Source organism: Triticum dicoccoides, chromosome 5A (assembly GCF_002162155.2).
Source record: "Triticum dicoccoides isolate Atlit2015 ecotype Zavitan chromosome 5A, WEW_v2.0, whole genome shotgun sequence".
Taxonomy (NCBI): Eukaryota; Viridiplantae; Streptophyta; class Magnoliopsida; order Poales; family Poaceae; genus Triticum; species Triticum dicoccoides.
Window position 1 is genome coordinate 615,028,213 of NC_041388.1, and position 20,490 is coordinate 615,048,702.

Here is a 20,490-nt window from a genome sequence, read left to right on the forward strand (position 1 = left end):
ATGCTAATCCATAAGAGAAATCATAGGGAAGCACTTACACTGCCCAGATAGCAGTCGAGTATCTCAACAAAATGATGGATAATTACAGGCATCATATGATTTTCCTAGGATTTAAATGCTTGGATCAGGCATGCCATCGAGATAATTTCGCCCCCCCCCCCTCCTCCCGGTGGTAGGGCCTGTCCCTCCCTCGTCTGCAAAAGGCCTACGAGGGTTTTCAGTGTCAACATTTCAACTTATGCTCCCGGTGGTAGGGCCTGTCCCTCCCTCGTCCCCCCCTCCCATGTCGCAAAGACATCATATAGGATTTTCCATGCTAAATTGGGTGCATTTCAAGGATGTGAAAAAAAGTGCTTTCACACAGACGAAAAAGTCAAAAATAATTTAGCTGGATTAACAAAAAGAGCCGGCAGCCATCATTGCTCTCATTGTGGGGAATGTGGACTGTCACTATGGACCTACTCTGCCCGGAACAGGTGAAGATTCATAGTGACAGTCCATTCTAACCTATAAGGCCTTGTACAATGAGAGATGCTTAGAGGGGTGCTTAGAAAAATAAACCGAGATTTTCTGAAGCACCGGTGCCTATTTCTACAGGAGAGATGCTTAGTTAAGCGTCTATCCTATACAAATAAACACCGGTGCTTAAAAAAATCTGGTTTATTTCTCTAAGCATCTTCCCTAAGCACCTCCCATTGTACAAGGCGAAGGCTGGACAACTCGTCTCCACTGTTGTCCCTCGATTTGCTTTGATTTTGCCGTTGGATCTTGGTGAAACTGCTCTTTCTTTCGTTGGTAGACGTTTGATCTTCGCTGGAATTGTTTTGACCGTGCGGTGAGTTCATAGCGGACCATGACCTATGGGCTCGGCCTCTCACGTGATTGGCTGGGCGAGCGCTTATCGGGTGCGCAGACGAGCCTCTCCGCGCACGCCGCGCGTCGTGGGTGCATTTTCAACTATTGGGGGGAGCAGTCCGAGCATATGGCCTGACGCTTGCACACCTACCGCTACCTTTACACACAATGACTGGTGGTCCGCAATGAATCCTGGTCCCACAAATCCGTCGCTTGGGTTGTTTACTTTCGTGTGATGAGGATCTGTTGGCTGTGTCTCATCTGCGATTGGCTAGAGGGAGATAGAGGATGGACTGACGCGTATGAACCCGCTGGCTGTGTCTCATCTGCGATTGGCTAGAGGAAGATAGAGGATGGACTGACGCGTATGAACCCGCCCCGCGAAATATGACGGGTGGGCCTTGTTGGCTGATGGTCCCACACAATGGTAGTTGGGCTTGTTTTCTTCCGCGTGCATATTGACCGGGTCATCCAGCGGGAGATAAAAATCGTCCCCGCCGCGCCCGGCACACCTCCCTCCTCCACTCCACTTGGAAGCCTTCGTCTGCGGCGTCATACCACTGCCGGGGTGCCGCGCAAGAGGTCAGGGTCCGCCGCCACCGCGAGCCAGGGGACGCCCGTTGGTGAGCCTGCATGCAGGAAGCCGACGGGGAGCACGGCGTCAACAAGCCGACAGGAGGCGGGGTCTTCCCGCTGGGATGGAGGAGCAGGCGATGGCCGGGAGGCCACCGGTGGGGGAGCAACGAGGCCCGAGCTCTAGGATCCGCACACATTGCGGGATGGAGAAGAGGCCGGCGTGGGGCGCAAGGAGCAGCAGGGGAAGAACAGTGGGGCTTTCATCTCCTCTCTCATCCCGACTCCTACAAACCTCGCCACTGGTGCTTGCTCGGCTTACTCATTCTCCTCCTCTCCCCATATTTTCCTCTGTTGTTTGTGTTCCTTCAATTTGCAGCGATTGTGGGAAGCAAATGTACGTGGGTGAGTTATTTCTTTTGTGTGAAAGTCTCTTCCATGCTGGTCTATGGATTCCTTGACGCTCTGTTCATGACTGACTTTGTTCTTGTTTTATCTTTTTTACCTTTGCAGGGAGTTGTTCTACTCTCTCCCTCGAGGTAAGTTTGCTGGGCAGTGGCTTACTCCTCTCGTGTTTCGTAAGTTTGACCGAGGTGTACCGTGTACCTGGACGAACAAGGAACGTCCCAGCCATTGGTACCCTACTTTGTTTTGTGAATTTTTTTGTCTTTGTTTTGATTTGGTTGTGTGGCTGTCCTTGCGATCCAGGTGGGTTGAGTTGCGGTTTAGGTGGAGATGTTGGTGCTGTTTGAGACGCCCACTGGGTTCGCCGTATTCAAGGTTCTGAACAAGGGCAAGCTCGACAAGCTCAAGGTGAGTGCTCACCGTTGCCTGAGCTGTTGGTTTGGTTTGGATTACTCACATTGATCTCTGCCTGTTTCCTGGACCGACAGAGCTTTGTGTTCATCTTTGTCCGTAGGATCTATGGAAGGAGTTCACCACATCGGACTCGGCGAGAAAGTTTTGTGCTTCATTTTTTATTCTTTCAACGGCAAAGTAACTTCTCTTTTCAAAACACTTAGCACATGATCTATCTATCACACTATAATAGAGGAAGTCAGCAAAAGCCGTTTATTTGAATGAACAAGAATCCGTGGTGTGCTCGTGAGCTATATGTCCCTTCTCCAAATGTTAGAAAGGTTATCTGAAATTAGTTGTCACATAGAAGTTGGTTTGGGAAACTAGGCTCATTTGATGTTTGCATGCCTTCTTTGAACCGCAAGGAACACTCTACAACTGAACTCACTTAAGCAGGCTGATAGATGGCAAGTGACATCCATGACTGCACTTACTTTTTGTGAGCCTATTTGCTCAAAATAATAAGAGGCTGAATGGTTCAGTTAGACACTGTGCTTCTTCTTGGTGATATCCACTAATTTTTTGTTAGGGATATATAAAGTTCTTGATAAGCTGCTGAGAGAATTCATATGCCTCTCAGTCCTATTTCTTATATTATGATACTTTTTTTAACTGACTCAATGTAACTCACGCAATATAACTTCAAGCAAATAGGCTCAAAGTTCAGCTCCAAGGAATAAGCAGGTCAGCGGACATGCATCCGCTAACATCCTTATTTCTTGTGCAAGCTTGATGGATGTGACAATTCACATCACAAATGGTTCATTCCGTGTAACCATATGTGATGCAAGTCACCTCACACTCCAGCGGCTCGAGCGTATCTCATCGCACACGATCATGTTTTGGCAATTATCACACACACTTACCAGCTAACCTTGTGTGATGAGGGGTGTTAATAGTCTTGCTCTGTAGTAGTGTGAAGATCTGAAGGACGCAGGCTGTTGGGGATATTACTACTGGGCGTAAACCGGCCTACCTGGGCCGGATTAACTTCATCAGTAGTTCAAAGGTGTTAAAGCCCAAATAGGCAGGTAAAGGCCTAGGGCCCGTAGTCGGTTTAAAACCTGTAGCCGTATACCGGCGTTTGTACATATACTTGTACTATAAGTTAGGAATAAGGAGAGACCAACCCGGATACGAGTATGAACCGGTGTTGGGACTCTCTGAACCGACAGGTGTCACCCGTGTATATAAGGGGGCGACCCGGCGGCGGTTCAAGAGGGAGACGACAACTCGAGACATAGGCGAAGCTTGTTTGCTCCCTAGTCATCGAAACACCCATCAATTCCATCACAACTAGACGTAGGCTTTTACCTTCATTGAAGGGGCCGAACTAGTATAAACTCCCCTTGCGTCCTTGTGTCCGCTTTAACCCCTTCAAGCTAACCCGTCGCGATGGCTCCACGACTAAGTCTTTTCTCTAGGACATCTGTCGTGACAACCCCCCAACAGTTGGCGCCCACCGTGGGGCTATCGCACGATGGTTTCCGGTTCTTGGAGGGCCGCTTTGAAGGACTCAAGGGCTACGCTGTAGGCAGGATGACTAAAAGTCGTCGCGCCAAACTCTACATCGACGACGCAGGCTGGGGCCCCGAGGCCGACTCAATTGAGTACGGGTACCGGGTCCCCTTTGGTAGCATTCACGTTTCATTGGCAAGATCAGTGAACCGGGCCCTGAGTCGGACATCTGCGCCAACCTCGTCGAGACGGCACAGCGTGCGCGATCCGCCCAGGTTAAACCGGCCATGAAGCGTGCCTTCATGGGAATGATCCATGGAGGGCGTTATGAGGATGTATCGGAGCTTCGCGGGGCAACTACCGTTTGTTCCGGTGACGACTCTTCGACCGGAGAAACCGAATCTCTTTATCAGCTACAAGATGGCCGGATTGAGAGTTGTTCCGATGGTGATAGTATTTCGGACCCCTCTGATCTCCCTAACCGGGTTGGAATATTTATGACCGGAACACAAGCAGCGCTTCACTCTTCGATAGCCGCGGCAGCGATCTCCGATTCAGCAGCGGCAACGGCTGCCGGGGCAGGAGGCCCTGTGCGCCCGCCGGCTCAGGTTCTATCAGAACTGTTTGATGCGTTGGCTGTGCTTATGGCAGAAGTTAATCCACCAGATCAGGACGCTCACAACATGGAGATTGCAAAGGTAAAGGAACAAATCACCCCGGCCAAAACGGATCTGGCGGCTGAGGACACCAGGATGGCCGCAGAGCGGGCCGCTTTAGATGCACAGGCCTACAGGCTTATGTTGGACCAGAGCGCGTCGCATGAAGTCATGAGGAGGAAGCACCGATCCCGCTTACCTCCGGTTTTCAAGGCCAGGGACCTTTTCAACACTCCAGGACCAAGAGCCAACAATCCGCTAGAGGGGAACCAGGCAGAAACCCCTGGGACCGGTGCGCCGGTTCAGCCCCGCCAGGTGGACCCGCCTCGTCAAAACACCGTTGTACCTCGGGATGCTTTAACACCTCCGGGTCATTATTCCAACCCAATGGACAACCTTGTTGCCGCTGCTGCACGGCTGGAGGCCATTCCAGTTGAAGGTGACTCGCCACAGGCAGTAGAGACACGACGGGTCAAGGAACTTCTGAGGACAGCTTTGGCCCAACAGGAAGCGTACTCGTACAGCCGCGACCGGATCCACTCGACCCCCCGTCCAAGCCGGAGTTATAGCAGACATATGGATGAACTAGCAGTGTCGAGTAATGAACGACGTGGAGCACCTCGTGGTAACAACCCGACGGGTGGTGCTGATGACGCTCAGGAAGTGGTGAACCGGGCCCGAGCGCGCAGGGAGGCCGAGTTAGCCGCACAACATCAGGCTCGGCAGCTCACGCCGGTTCGTCCAACCATTTCGATCGAACCTGGTGTTACTTCTAGTTCTTTGGGGGTGGCTTGCCTCGTCCCCGCTTTACGCAATGTGCGCCTGCCCAAGGATTTCAAAGGCCCACGCAAGGTACCAAATTATACGGCGGATCAACCACTAGAGACATGGGTAGAGAGCTATGAGATGGACATGGAGATGCTTGATGTGGATGACACGGCGTGTGCGAAATACTTCACCATGATGCTTGAAGGAATGGCCCGTACTTGGCTAAAAAGCTTGCCCGCTAATTCTATCAGCTCGTGGGCCCAATTACGAGCCCGGTTTATCAACAATTTCAAGGATACCTGTAAACAACCTATATCGATAGTGGACTTAGCTGCATGCGTCCAGGAGGAAGGAGAGTCAACGACTCATTGGGTGCGCCGGGTTTCACAAGTGTTGCACTCCTGAGACCGCATCAACGCTGACACCGCAGTATTAACCCTAGAAGGCAACTGCCTGTTTGGGCCCCTGAAGTTGAAATTGGGACGGATGAAGCGTCATTGCACCGACATGGGAACCCTCATGGCCGCTTTGGTAAAATATGCTGATTCTGATAGTACCAAGGATCCCGAGTTTGATGATGACAAGACAGGGAAGGGGAAGAAGAACAGCAGCTCCAAAGGTCAGCAGCATCACTGGGTAGGCAATGGCGGACGAGGCAACCGTAAAGTGGATGGCAACATGGATTTTGTGGCTAATACCAACGTACAGGACAATGGCCAGCGGCGCAAGGGCAGGCCAAAAATCGTAGTGGAGCGCCCAACCCCAACCCAAACCGCCTGAACTATTTTCTAAACCAGCCCTGTCCAAAACATGGGACGAAGGAGGAGCCAGCAAACCACCTTTGGAAGGATTGTTTTATTATGCAGGAGTTCAAGAATTCTAATAATTTCCGGTATGATCACGGATCTGGCGGCGGCTCAGGATCCGGGCCGGGTTACGGTGGAGGAAGTTCTGGTTCAGGATTTAATGGTAATCCGGGCGGGCATAATGGTCAAAATAGTCAGAACAACCAGGGTGGTTACAACCAACAGCAGCAACAGTCAGGTTACCAAAGCAAACCAAAGCAGTTGAGTAGTGGGCAGTACCATGTCTTTATCACTAGCTTGGACAAGCGAGACCGGAAGGTTCAGAGGCGGGCAGTCAACTCTGTTGAACCGGCCACACCCCGTTATCTACGTTGGTCTGAACAACCAATCATATGGAGCAGAGAGGATCACCCACTCCAGGTCGATGATCCGGGTCAGTTGGCTCTGGTGGTGGCGCCTCAGGTGGGAGGTTACAAGTTCACCAAGGTGCTCATGGATGGAGGGAGCAGCATTAACATCCTATACTATGAGACCTTCCGTCGTATGGGACTAACAGATAAGAATCTCAAACCGTCCAATACAGTATTCCACGGTGTAGTGCCTGGCAGATCAGCATATCCCGTTGGTAAGATAGCTCTTGAAGTGGCCTTTGGGGATGATCATGATTCCAGGTCGGAGACATTAACGTTTGAAGTGGTGAAAATCCAAAGTCCATATCATGCCCTGTTTGGGCGTCCGGCATACGCCAAGTTTATGGCTCGGCCCTGTTATGTGTATTTGCAGCTCAAGATGCCGGGTCACAAGGGGACAATAACGGTTCACGGAAGCCGCAAAATCGCTTTGGAATGCGAGGAAGGAGATGCGGCTTATGCAGAGTCGGTTTGTGCCACCGAGGAGTTGAAATACTATAAAGACAATGTTGATCCGGCGGACATGACTCCGTTGAAGAAGCCAACTACGGAGCACGATCCGGCCCTGAAGTTCAAATCGGCAGCAGAAACTAAGTTGGTTGACTTCGTACCTGCTGATTCGTCCAAGCAGTTCAACATCAGTGCCAACTTGGATCCAAAATAGGAAAGCGCGCTCATCGAGTTCATCCGTGAGAATCAGGACATTTTTGCATGGAAACCCTCTGACATGCCAGGTGTACTGAGGCAACTCGCTGAGCACACACTTAATGTGGATCCTAAATATAAACCGGTGAAACAGTTTCTCCGCTGGTTTAACGAAGAAAGACGCAAGGCAATTGGAGAAGAGGTAACCAGGCTCTTAGCAGCTGGCTTTATTATTAAAGTTTTTCACCCTGAGTGGCTTACCAATCCGGTGCTGGTCCTTAAGAAAAACGGCACCTGGCGCATGTGTGTAGATTACACAGATCTTAATAAGGCTTGTCCAGCAGATCCTTTTGCCCTCCCCCGTATTGATCAAATCATTGATGCTACGGCGGGTTGTGAGCGTTTAAGTTTTTTGGACACATATTCTGGCTATCATCAGATCAAGATGACAGTTAAGGACCAGGAGAAGACGGCATTCATAACTCCCTTTGGAGCCTTCTGCTATGTGTCTATGCCTTTTGGGCTCAAAAGTGCCCAGGCAACTTATCAACGGTGTGTACAAAATTGTCTTCACAAGCAGATTGGCCGTAATGTACGTGCTTATGTGGATGATATCGTAGTTAAATCTAGGGAGAAGGAAACTCTGATTGACAATTTGAAGGAAACCTTTGATAACCTAAGGACGTACAAGATGATGCTCAATCCGGACAAGTGTGTCTTTGGTGTACCGGCGGGCAAGTTATTGGGTTTTCTGGTGTCCAACAGGGGAATTGAGGCTAATCCGGAGAAGATCACAGCCATCACCTCCCTGGCTAAACCGAAGTGTATCAATGATGTTCAACGCCTGGCAGGCTAGATTGCCGCGTTAAGCCGGTTTATCAGCCGCCTTGGGGAGAAGGCGATCCCTTTATATCAGATGTTAAAGAAGACGGATCAGTTCATCTGGAGTTCTGCTGCGGATGAAGCATTTGAGGACTTAAAGCGGCAATTGGCCAATCCGCCTGTGCTCGCCGCTCCCATTGACAAGGAGCCATTACTGCTATATGTTGCTGCTAATGCTCGTGCGGTCAGCGTGGCTATTGTGGTGGAGCAAAAGGAGACAGGTAAGGAGCATACGGTTCAACGTCCGGTCTATTATATCAGCGAGGTACTCATTGAGTCCAAGCAAAGGTATCCGCATTGGCAGAAGCTGGTGTACGGAGTTTTTATGGCAAGCCGGAAGCTTAAGCAATACTTCCAAGGGCACCCAATTACAGTGGTTAGTTCTGCTCCTTTGGGGGATATCATCCAGAACCGGGAAGCAACTGGCCGGATTGCAAAGTGGGCTATAGAGCTGGGACCGTACGGTTTGAAGTATGTGCCCCGAACAGCGGTTAAGTCTCAAACACTTGTTGATTTCATCAATGATTGGACGGAAATGCAAGCACCTGAAGAATAGCCGGATCATACGTATTGGACCATCCATTTTGACGGATCCAGGCAGTTGGAAGGCTCGGGGGCTGGAGTCGTATTAACTTCCCCACAAGGTGATAAGTTTTGTTATGTTCTCCGTTTAATGTTCCCTTGTACTAACAATGCAGCTGAGTATGAAGCCCTGCTCCATGGTCTCCGGATGGCTAAAGAGATGAATCTAAGTCGAGTTAAGTGCTTCGGTGACTCGGACCTTGTGGCTCAGCAAGTGTCTGGCACTTGGGATTCTAAGGACCCACTCATGGCAGCATATCGTCGGGAGGTGGATATTGTTGCAGGTTATTTCCGAGGCTATCAGGTGGACCACGTGGACCGGCGGAAAAATGAAGCGGCGGATGCTTTAAGCCGGCTGGGCTCAGAGCACAAACCGGTCCCGCCCAATGTTTTTCTGGATGTGCTGCACAATCCGTCGGTCAAGATTCCTGGTGAAGAGGATTTGGCTATTCCTGATCCGGAGGCTCAATTGGTGGCAGTTCTTCATGTTATTCCGGATTGGACGCTTCCTTACCTGGCGTACAAGAACCGGGGCGAGTTGCCAGAAGATGACATTCTGGCCCGGCAGATAATCCGGCGATCCAAGTCCATGGCTATCATCAACGGTGAGTTGCATCATTGTAGTATGTCAGGAGCTTTTCAACGTTGCGTGTCTCCTGAAGAAGGCCGTGAAATTTTGCGTGAGATCCACGAAGGAGATTGTGGTCACCACGCCGGTTCAAAGTCTCTGGTGGCTAAAGCGTTTCGCCATGGTTTCTATTGGTTAACTGCTCATGCTGATGCGAAGGATCTGGTCAGACGATGTGATGGTTGCCAAAGGTTTTCAAGACGTGCTCATGTACCGGCTCAAGAATTGAGGATGATTCCAATTACTTGGCCGTTTGCGACTTGGGGGCTGGATATGGTTGGGCCTTTCAAAAGGTCCAAAGATAAGAAGACCCACCTCCTGGTGGCGGTGGACAAGTTTACAAAGTGGGTGGAGGCAGAACCTGTTAGAAAATGTGATGCGGCCACGGCGGTTCAGTTCATCAAAAAGGTGATTTTCCGGTTTGGATTTCCGCACAGTATTATCACAGATAACGGTACCAATTTGTCCAAAGGTGCTATGAAGGAGTTCTGCGAACGGGAGCACATCCGGCTCGGCGTTTTATCGGTGGCACATCCACAGTCCAATGGTCAAGCAGAAAGAGCTAATCAAGAGATCTTGAGAGGCATCAAGCCCCGGCTCATGGTTCCTTTGCAGAGAACGCCGGGTTGTTGGGTAGAAGAATTACCATCTGTGTTATGGAGCATCAATACAACACCCCAAAAGATCAACAGGATACACACCGTTCTTCATGGTTTATGGAGCGGAGGCGGTTCTCCCCAGTGATATCCGTCATGATTCACCTCGTGTCACGGCTTATATTGAAGCGGACAACGAGACAGCACGGCAAGATGCCTTGGACCGGTTGGATGAAGAGCGTGACATCGCAGCCGCCTGATCGACGATTTACCAGCAGGATCTTCGTCGTTATCATAGTCGCCGAGTCAGAACCAGAGCCTTTCAGGAAGGAGATTTGGTGCTTCGGCTCATCCAAGATCAGACTGGTATGCATAAGCTATCCCCACCTTGGGAGGGGCCTTTCGTGGTCAGCAAGAATCTGCACAACGGGTCGTACTATCTGATTGATATTCGAGAGCATAAGGACTCACGTACATCAGAGGAGGAGACTAGCAGGCCATGGAATATAGCTCATCTTCGGCCTTACTATACCTGAGCCATTGGCCATACTTATGTACATATTATGACAATGTATATATTATGATAATAAACCGGAACCTCAGCTAAAGCGGGGTATCTGTTCTTTTACATCATGTGAGGTTACACGGAGTTGCTCTAAAGCAGCCTCCGGTTTACCCCTTGAGTTCGCTTTGCTAAAAGCATCGTGTTATATCACTTGGAGGATTGGTCGTGTCCGAACCAATACCATGCCTCTTGATAGGCGAAAGCCACCAGATCACTTGGGGACTTGGTCATGTCTAAACCAGTCACGCCTCTTGATCGGCCTAAGGTCACAGAATCACTTGGGGGCTTGGTCGAACCCGAACCATGACCACGCCATTTGGTCGGCATAAATGCCACAAGAATCACTTGGGGACCTGGCTAACTAGAACCATAGTTACACCTAACAGGAGCTTGGTCGTGTTTGACCATGGTTACGCCATTTGATCACCTTAAATAAATCTTTTTTGGCAAACTTTTTTGTCGTTGCTTTTGCTTCATACTTTTCTTTGAAGGGGTTTTTTTGCTTTTTATTGTGTTCTTTAAACCAGCAAAGTTTTTTAACCAATCAATTGACGGAACACAGTTCACGTCAATCCGGAGACTATTTGCCCGGTTTGATCCTTGTTGTTAACATCCTCTTACGGAGTAACACGGTGTTTATCACAACCCGGCATGGTTTTATTATAAACCGGCACAATATGGAAGGAATTATCAGTACTCAAATTTTGGGTTATCACCCTTATTACAAAAAGTTGGTAAAACCAATGATGTGATTCAATATCACAGGTATGATATATTTCATATTTGATTATACATATATACAGGAGTCGTTATTTCCTCCAACAGTGTGGGTTTACAAAACTCCGCTTCAAGGTTGGCCAAGCCAACTTCACACTCAACGGTGGCAGGTATTATGTATCGCAAATTTTTTTGATCATATATACTTAAAATTTTTGTTTTGGATGTTTTGACTTTATACGTACAGACATCATATTCCGCCTGACGGTACAACCGCGGTGGCACTTAACGAATTTCTTATTTCAGAAAGTATTTTGGAAAGTTCATTACCACAGGAAGAACACGTTATGCACAAAGGCATATCAACGTCAAAGGTATCAGCTAGCCTATTACAAGGCAACATGGTGCCCATAATAACATAATTGTTTTTCACAAAGGAGAGACAGTTTTAAAACCGGCTTTCGGTTTAAGATTGGCCACCAGCCTGGCCTGATGGTTGTGGGTCATCCTGCGCCGCTTCAGCTTCCGTTTCTCTACCCAGTGGCTGGAAATCCACAGTTGTCCAGTCGATTCCCATTAATGCTTGAAAAATAGCTTCGCCATGGATTAGCGAAGAAGGATCAATATCGGGAGCGTAAGTATGCTTACGGATTGGAGGGATCAGGTTTTCCCATTCATGGATTGGTGCAACTATTCGCTTGTTCTGGCTGTCATATTTGGCTTGATAATGAGACAAATCTGCCTCCTCAGCCAGTTGACAAGCTAGCAGACGTACCTCTCGGTTTATGGCTCGCAAATCCGCTTCACCAAATTCTGACCCGTCTTCCTTCAAGCTGGGATAACCCTGAGCTGCTTCAATAGGATCAAAATCCGGCACCCAGGCTTTTGCCCGGATTAAAGCATTGATTGCACCGGTTCGAGCAGCAGATTTCTTCAGCTCTACAACCCGGGCAGGAAGCACTGACAGTTTCATCAGAGTATCTTGAATCAAATTGGGCGCCGGTTTGTTATGAGATGCGGTGCAGATGATCCGCTGGGCACCAGTGTACAATTGTTCAACTAAGGTATAGGCGGCTTTCAGTTTCCTCCGCACATCTGACCCCAAGTGACCAATGCGTGTCCCTGAAATACCATAAAGGGTTAATAAACCGGCGACCCTGTAAAGAAGGCAGAACCAATTCAGAAGGCAAGATGGCTTACCAAAGATAGCAGTGGTCATGGCATGAACGTGTCGCTTTATGCTGGTCAGTTCATCTGTCACTGGTTTTAATGCAGCCTCGGCATCCTCTGCTCGTTTGGTCAAAGCGGACTTTTCAGTGGCCCAATCCGCCCGTTTCTTCTTGAAGTTCTCCTTAAGTTGTTCCATGGCGCTTAAGGCACTGGCCAATTCCTCTTTTGCTTTGGAGGTTTCAGCTTGTTGGGTTTTCAAGTTTTCTTGAAGATCGACGACTTAGTTTTCTTTCGCCTTCAGCTCCGCCTGCAGGCAGACAGATATATGTTTCAACAAATCGGTAGAAGGATTCAAGTGCCAACCACATAACAAGTTATGTGCTTAACACTTGGGGGCTAATGCATATTCGATCTTCATCTTTCAATGGTTTACAAAGTCCCAAGCTCAATACAAGTATTCAACTTGGCACTTGGGGGCTAATGCATATTCGATCTTCATCTTTCAATTGTTTACAAAGTCCCAAGCTCAATACAAGTATTCAACTTGGCACTTGGGGGCTAATGGCTATTTGATCATATGTATTCTGATGCGGTAGTTTCATTTACTTAAAGTACCGGTTTAACTACGCTAAGTTGAACCGGCCCTTGGGGACTACATCAGCAAATTTCAAAGCATCAAGATTCATATTATTAAGTCCCGGTTTGAAAGAATATTTCAAATCGGCCCTTAGGGGCTAGGAGAGTCAACAAGAATGAAAGCATACAAGCAAGAAGGAGCATATGGAAGTTACCTCATATTTATCCTTCATCATATTAACCAGACCGACTTCATAGTCACGGTTGGTATACAGCCGGTTCAGATAGCCGGAATGGATATCTCAGGCGTTCAGAGCAGCGTAAGCCGTCAGATCAGCATTCCACTTGCCTTTGCCAAAAACAGCTAATTCCTCCTTGGCAGAATGTTTGGATAAAGCGACAGGGTTGCTTGGCTCAGTATGGCCAGTGCCAGTAATGACAACTTCATCATCATTGGTACCGCCGGTTTGCACTGGAGCTGTTGGCTTGTCAGTAGGTTTCGCGAGACCGGTGGAGCTTTCAACCCGGAGGGAACCTGTGAGCTGATGGATAGGACCTGAGGTATCAGTAGGTCTTTCCTCAGCAGTAAGATCATCATCTGGCTGCGGTGGATCATTGGGAATATCCTCAGGAATAGCCGCTTCAAGATTGGGTGTTGTGCCTGGTTCAAGAATGACATCTTCTTCGGCCGCTTTATCCAGGCGGGCCTTCTTGCTCGGCCTAGGTTTGGCCTTGAGAAGAATAACAAAATTAAATACAGCATATGTTCTAAGGCAATATACTGCAAACATCACAATAAATATAGCTTACCCAAGCACCGTTTTGAGCGGTGGGAGCTGAGTAGCCGACGACTCGCCAGAAGATGAGTGGGAAATAGCCTGATAATCGGAGTCAGACGGATTAAGAGGTTGACGAAAGCAGCCCGCTTTAGGACAAGTACTGACAAGCGAATTAGAGACCTCGGAATGACGTTTCTGAACCGGACTGTTCGGTAAACCGGCAGAGGTAACTACCTGGCTGCTGTGCCGGGTGGTGCGGCGAGCTTCGTGTTGTTGAGTCTTCATAAGAAGTTTAGGATCCAAATAAGCAAGAGGATGAGAAAATTTAACTTTCCGGTTTGCCTGACGGATTTTTTGTGAAGGCAAAGTTTCTGAATCGAAAGAGAGAATAATTACCTCTGCAACATCCGCATGGCTGGCTTCAGCATCATCCTGACAAATATCATCATCAATAAGATGCATGAAAAATAAACCAAGTGAGTCAAGCTCTACCTCAAAGTTCGGATTATCCACCTCGTCATCAGGGGCCGGATTAGAAGATGCAGTGGTTCTTTTCCGGTGGGCAGTCTTCTTCACAGCTTTAGTTTTTTGCCGGGTTGCTCTTTCCGGTTTATCTGTTTTCTCTGGTTTCTCCTGCGGCAGCTTTTTGCTCCAAAACGGATCATCACCCTGATTATGCAGACACTGATATTAGAAACAATGGCCAGACATATCGATAACAGATTCAGCAAAGAGAAAAATCAAAGTCTTACAGCTGGCGGTTTGTTGGTGGCGCAGAAGGGAAGCAGGCCGGTTCTAGCGCAGATGTGCTCCGGTTCATTCAGTATCTTACGCACGGCCTCCGTGATTTCTTCACCGAACAGCTGGAGTCTTGAATGTCGCAGTGGGTCATCCACACTATCAGTATATTCGCACATCAAACCGGAGCGCTGACTAAGGGGCAGTATGCTCCATGATATCCAACAACGAGCAAGCTCAACCCCTGTTAAACCGTTGGCCATAAAGGCTCTGAGCTTTGACAGCTGGGGAGCATGTTTGCTTCTCTCCTGGGCAGTCAATCGTTGAGGAAAAGGATGGGTATTGCTGAGCCGCTCCGGACGAAAACCAGGCAAGGGATTCTCACCAGCAGGGGAGGTGTCTTTGCAGTAGAACCATGTCCGATTCCACTCCTTGGGGTGACTGTGCAGCTTGGCGTGAGGGTATGTGACCTCTTTCCTTTTTTGAATCGCCATGCCACCCAACTCCGTATTAGAGCCATCAGTAAACTCAGTACGGCGGTTTAGATGGAAAAGATCTCTGAATAATTCCACTGTGGGCTCCTCTTGTAAGAACACCTCACAGAGCACTTGGAAGTGGCACATATTTGTAACAGAGTTGGGGCCAGTGTCTTGCGGATGGAGTTGGAAATCAGCTAGAATATCCCGGTAAAATTTAGAACCGGGCGGTTTAAAACCCCGGGCTAAGTGGTCTACGAAGACAACAACCTCTCCTTCTCGAGGTGTGGGGGGCATTCTTTGCCAGGAGCCCTCCAATGGATGGTGTCTTTGCTGCCCAAGGCGCCAATCAGGACTAAATCGTCCAGTTGATCCTCTGTGACGCGAGAAGGGACCCAGTTGCACTCATACACTTGCTTGGCCATGATGAAATCTACAAGGTACATTGATATGTGCAACGTTAAACCAGAAGTAGATCTATCTAAACCGGAGTTTTATGAAGCAACAACATATGGCGGTTCAACAAGGGGACTAATGGCATATACCGGTTTGGAAAATTTTGTATCAGGTTAAACCGCCTAATCTAAACATTGAAGCGATTGAGATTGCGGATGGTTAAGTATGCAGAAACAGGTTTCACAAGGTCTTGTTACGGCGTTGGATCTGAAGCAAGTTCAGAAAATAAGAAAAATAGTCGAAGATCAAAGCAGAATAGTATTGAATTAATGGGCAGAAGTATATGTGAGATCTACGGTTTTGGGCAGGAAACTAACGGCGGATACTAAAAGTTACCGCTACACAAAGCAAGGGTTCACATGTGCATCCAGGAGCTAGTACATGAGTATGAACAGATGATGAACACCGCAAGAACACGAAGCCCTAGATCAGATCTATGTTGAGAAGAGCAGAAGACCTACCAGAGCTGAGGAAGACGCGGAAGGTCTCCGCGGTTTTCTGGTGCGTTCAGGTTGATGCAGCGGCCAAAGATGATGCAGAACACGACGGCGGCGGTGGAGCTCTGAGACTGGCGACGCGAAGAAGACGAAGAGGAAGGGCACGAAGGGGAGAAAGGAAATGACCCTTCGGACCTATTTATAAGGCAAAGGACATGTGTCAGGCGCGTGAATCAAGGGACCGCAGATTTTGGAAGTGGAGCTGTCACCTCGGTCATTGCGAATCTATTAAACAAGAAGATATCATGGATGTTTTTCTTTATGACAGATGACGTCACGCTGGTTTACAGCAAACAGAGAAGATGACATCACATCGGTTCAACAACTACAAGAAGATGTTGAAGACGAAGATTTTTTGCTAAGGATTGACATGAACCTGTTCAAATCAATTTGGGGCCTAATGTTGGGGATATTACTACTGGGCGTAAACCGGCCTACCTGGGCCGGATTAACTTCATCAGTAGTTCAAAGGTGTTAAAGCCCAAAGAGGCGGGTAAAGGCCTAGGGCCCGTAGTCGGTTTAAAACCCGTAGCTGTATACCGGCGTTTGTACATATACTTGTACTATAAGTTAGGAACAAGGAGAGACCAACCCGGATACGAGTATGAACCGGTGTTGGGACTCTCTGAACCGATAGGCGTCACCCATGTATATAAGGGGGCGACCCGGCGACGGTTCAAGAGGGAGACGACAACTCGAGACATAGGCGAAGCTTGTTTGCTCCCTAGTCATTGAAACACCCATCAATTCCATCACAACTAGACGTAGGCTTTTACCTTCATTGAAGGGGCCGAACTAGTATAAACTCCCCTTGCGTCCTTGTGTCCTCTTTAACCCCTTCAAGCTAACCCGTCGCGATGGCTCCACGACTAAGTCCTTTCTCCAGGACATCTGCCGTGACAACCCCCCGACACAGGCCATGGCCTCCTCCAATCTGCTGGTCCAAGATCTGTCTCCCTTTTGTTCATGTGTCTGCCTTTTTTATTTTGAAATTTTTCTGTAATTTGCAAGGAATTTTTTGGAAGTTGTGAGAATCTAAAAGGTTTGCAAAGATTTCTGAATGTTGTGTCCAAATTGATGGAAGTTGTGAGAATTTTCTGAATGTTTCATCATAGACATTACAGTCAATTATCCATTTCGTTCAGCATGGTGGCCAAGATGCGGCAGCCCCATGCTCTGTTCCGATGGGCCTCCTCTGCTCGATGGTTGCCGCTGGTTGAGGTTCGTACTTCTTGTTAGATGTGTATAGCCCTTTTCGGTTTATCCCCATTGTATAAAGGGTCTCTTGCACTTTACCACACACCTGTATATGTATTGGCCTTTGGCCTTCCTGAGAATACAGTTGCTGATTATCCAACATGGTATCAGATGCTAGGTTAGCCCCTTCCTCCCGCACGATGCAACTCCGTGCGCCTCGTACCTAGTCTCCGACCGTCGCTGTCCGTCTCCGGCCGTTTCCTTCTCGCTCCCCGGCCCTGCTTCGCTCCCAGTCTGCCTCCTCTTCTTCAAGCCGCTGCACCGAGCGCGCGCGTGGTCGCTCATGGCCTACCTCCTCTCCCTTCTCTCCATCCGCCACGCCGGGTTCGTCTCCTAGTCTCGTCCATGCGCCGCCGTCCCAGGCCGATCTCCGCCTTGGTTGCCGCTTTGCTTGGGGCTGCTCCCGCTCCGGCTTGGCTGCGTCCGCTCGGGAGCTCCGCTTGGGCTGCTCCCGCTCGGGGGATCCCGCTAGACTTCCCCTCGAGCGAGCTTGCCTTCTGCGCGCAGGCTTCCCCTCGATCCAAAATCGGGGGCGCGTGAGTCCACTGATCCCGATCCAGTTCTGGTTCCGTTGACCAAAAAAAAGAGGGATATCTCAGTATGTCATCTTCGGGCTATGTGGCTGTTCCTTGCTGCTCGGTGATCTTCGATGGCACCAACTATGCTGAGTTTGTGGGCTTCATGTGCATCCATATGCGTGGACTTCTTCTGTGGGGTGTTCTGTCTGGCAAGGTCCCTTGTCCGCCATGTCCTGTTGCGCCCGTGGCCCCAATTCCACCCGTGCCGCCAGTCCTTGCTGCTGATGCTTCTCAGGCTGACCGGGATGCTGCCAAGGCCCTAGATGATGCTAGGGTTGATGCTTATGATCAGCAGGTATCCGCTTATTTAGATGCTCTTTCTGTGTACCGGGATGACCTGTCTGCTTACACTCAGTGGTGCAATGATGATGCTCGTGTTGCTGCTGTTCTTACTGCGAGTGTCCTCCCTCAGTTTGCTTCAGAGTTCATGGGACTTGGCACCGTTGCAGCGATGTGGTCTTACCTCTGTCAGCGCTATCAGCCCTCTGGTGATGCTCTCTACCTCTCTGTGGTGCGTTAGGAGCACGCCCTCCAGCAAGGTGATTCCTCTGTTGATGACTTCTACTCACAGTGCTCTGCCATCTGGCGCCAGTTTGACTCTCTTCGGACAGTCGTTTGTGGAACCTGCCGTTGCTGTCAGACTACTTGGTCTGATCTGGAGTTTCAGAGGGTTCATGAGTTCTTATCTCGTCTCCGGTCTGAGTTTGAGCCCCGACGGGCGCACCTGCTTGCTCGTGGTCGTGTTCCTCTCTCAGAGATACTGGCGCTATCAGCATTCGAAACTTCAACCTCACTGTTCACGTCTTAGCACAACAACCAACTAGGCCACCACACGTTAGGTGCCTAAAAACTGTTTTTTCCTCCTTTTTTGTGTGCGTCAACTATGTAACACTAAAACAAAGGCTCTGATTATATATTTTGTTTCTTCTTTAGTTTTTACTTTTTTGCTTTATTTTTTATTTTCTTATTTTACCATTTTCTATTTTTTTATTAAAAGCATGAACTTTTTTTAACTTGCACGATTTTTTTTCAAATCCGTGAACTTTTATTCAGTTTTTTTTGCTAACCATCTAGTGAACTTTTTTTTCAAATACATGAATTTTTTTCAGTTTTTTGGAACTATTTTAGTGAACCTTTTTTTTAATTCCTAATTTTTTAGAATATGTGAACTTTTCTCAAACCCGTGATTTTTTCTTAGAAATTGATGAACTTTTTCCAAATCTGATTTTTTTTGTTCAAAATCCACTATCTTTTTCAAATCCGGGAATATTTTTTCAAGATTGATGAACTTTTTCAAAATCCATAAACTTATTGGTCAAAATCAATGAACATATTTCAGACCCGAGAACCATTTTACAAAATCCGTGAAGTTTTTTTTTCAAACCCGAGAACATATTTCAATGAATTTTGACACTGTATGCATTTTCTTGCTTTTTCCCGGCGGAAAAAAATCCTAAATAGTGGTCGGACATGACGCAACGTGCGTTCGATCTCCAAATTTGTTCCATTTTTGCGTGGAGTGATCCAATGGGTATGCCCACTAGCTGGCAGAAGTTGGGTAAAATTTATGAATGTACACCGATACTTGCTGTCATTGTTGAAGAAATCGTTAACTGGTAGCTGCTCGGTTGGCTAGCGAGTAGGGGATTAATCGGCAAGTTAATCGGCCATTTAATTAATTTATCGGACGATTTTTCGGTTTATCGGCTACTCGGTGAACCTATGAGTAGGGATTAATCGGCAAGTTAACTGGTTAATCGGATGAATTCTTCAACAGGGCTTGCTGTAGAACGAAGGGATTTTGGTTAGGACGGAAGGGTTCGTTTGGTACAACTTCTTTTCTCACATCCACCAAACAGGCTCAAAGTTTTTCCACACGCTACAATCACCATGGCAAGCATCGGTGCCAAGTTTCAATGATTTTTTTACACCGTATGCATTTTCTATGGTTTTCTTGGCAAAAAACCCCTAAAATAGTGGTCGGACGTGACACAACGTGCGTTCGGTCTTCAAATTCGTTCAATTTTTGCATGGAGTGATCCAATGGGCATGCTCACTAGCTGGCAAAAGTTGGGTAAATTTTATATATGTACACCGTCGAAGATCCCGTAGCCGCCTGCCGGAGCTCGCCCATGATGGCCCCATAGTTCTTGCCGTCCCAAAAACCAGGGCCTCTCGTCGGGTACCCGTCAGCGGTGATTTTGAACTCCTTTCGGAGAGGGCAGACCGGCGGCACCGTGAGGCCGAAATGGATGAGCTCCTCCGTCTCAGGCGTGCCCAGGCTCGACGCCCAGGCGCTGCCCACCGGACCACCGCTGCCCGCGCCATTGGACGACATCGTCGCCGAAAGGGAGAGAGAAGAGAGCGGCGACAGGGTGAAGGAGAAGCAGTCGGTGGTGGGGGAAGCAGGGGTCGGGTGCGTGGACGGCCGGCGGGGAGGCGGCGTTTGTAACTGGAATGGCCCCATTTTCGAAAAACTTTTTCATAATTCGAACATCATTGGAATGGCCCCATTTTTTTTTCCATAACCTTGTATTCAATAATATCTAAAAAATACCATATTGCACGTAGGATGTGTCAGGTCTTGGCGCTTCAGCCTCCTGATTGTATTCTCGGTATTGTAGCTTCAGAGAACCCTGAACCTTTTGAATAATAAATTGCATCGACGTGGTTGACGCGAAAAAGAGCAGCGATGACCTTAAGATCTACAGAGAATAAGTAATAGAATATTTCGTGCTTTATAGATCACTAGCAGTGGTGCAGTCGACTGGTAAGCTCCTGTAATTTTAGTTGCACATTCCTGGTTCTTATCTTTTTTCTCAAGATTTTTAGTTGCACATTCAAATAGCAAGTGGCGGCCTGTTGGGCTGGCCCAGTCATACCGCTGGCTCGGCCGAGGTCTCGTCACAGGTGATGTATTTTCAGAAATGACCATCGTATCCTTTATTAGGAAGGGGATGGGCT

At 48.4% G+C, this 20,490-nt stretch overlaps 1 protein-coding gene across 1 annotated transcript in view; it reads left to right on the forward strand.

Annotated features, from left to right (window-relative positions):
• The first annotated feature begins 1,241 nt into the window (after positions 1 to 1,241).
• The window catches only part of LOC119303418, a 20,766-nt gene continuing 1,517 nt past the window's right edge, over positions 1,242 to 20,490 (forward strand). Inside the window, exons 1-4 of the mRNA XM_037580540.1 lie at positions 1,242 to 1,833; positions 1,942 to 1,967; positions 2,137 to 2,241; positions 2,348 to 2,389. Coding sequence (XP_037436437.1) covers positions 2,164 to 2,241; positions 2,348 to 2,389 — 120 coding nt within the window. The 5' untranslated portion in view covers positions 1,242 to 1,833; positions 1,942 to 1,967; positions 2,137 to 2,163. The remainder of the gene's footprint in view (positions 1,834 to 1,941; positions 1,968 to 2,136; positions 2,242 to 2,347; positions 2,390 to 20,490) is intronic.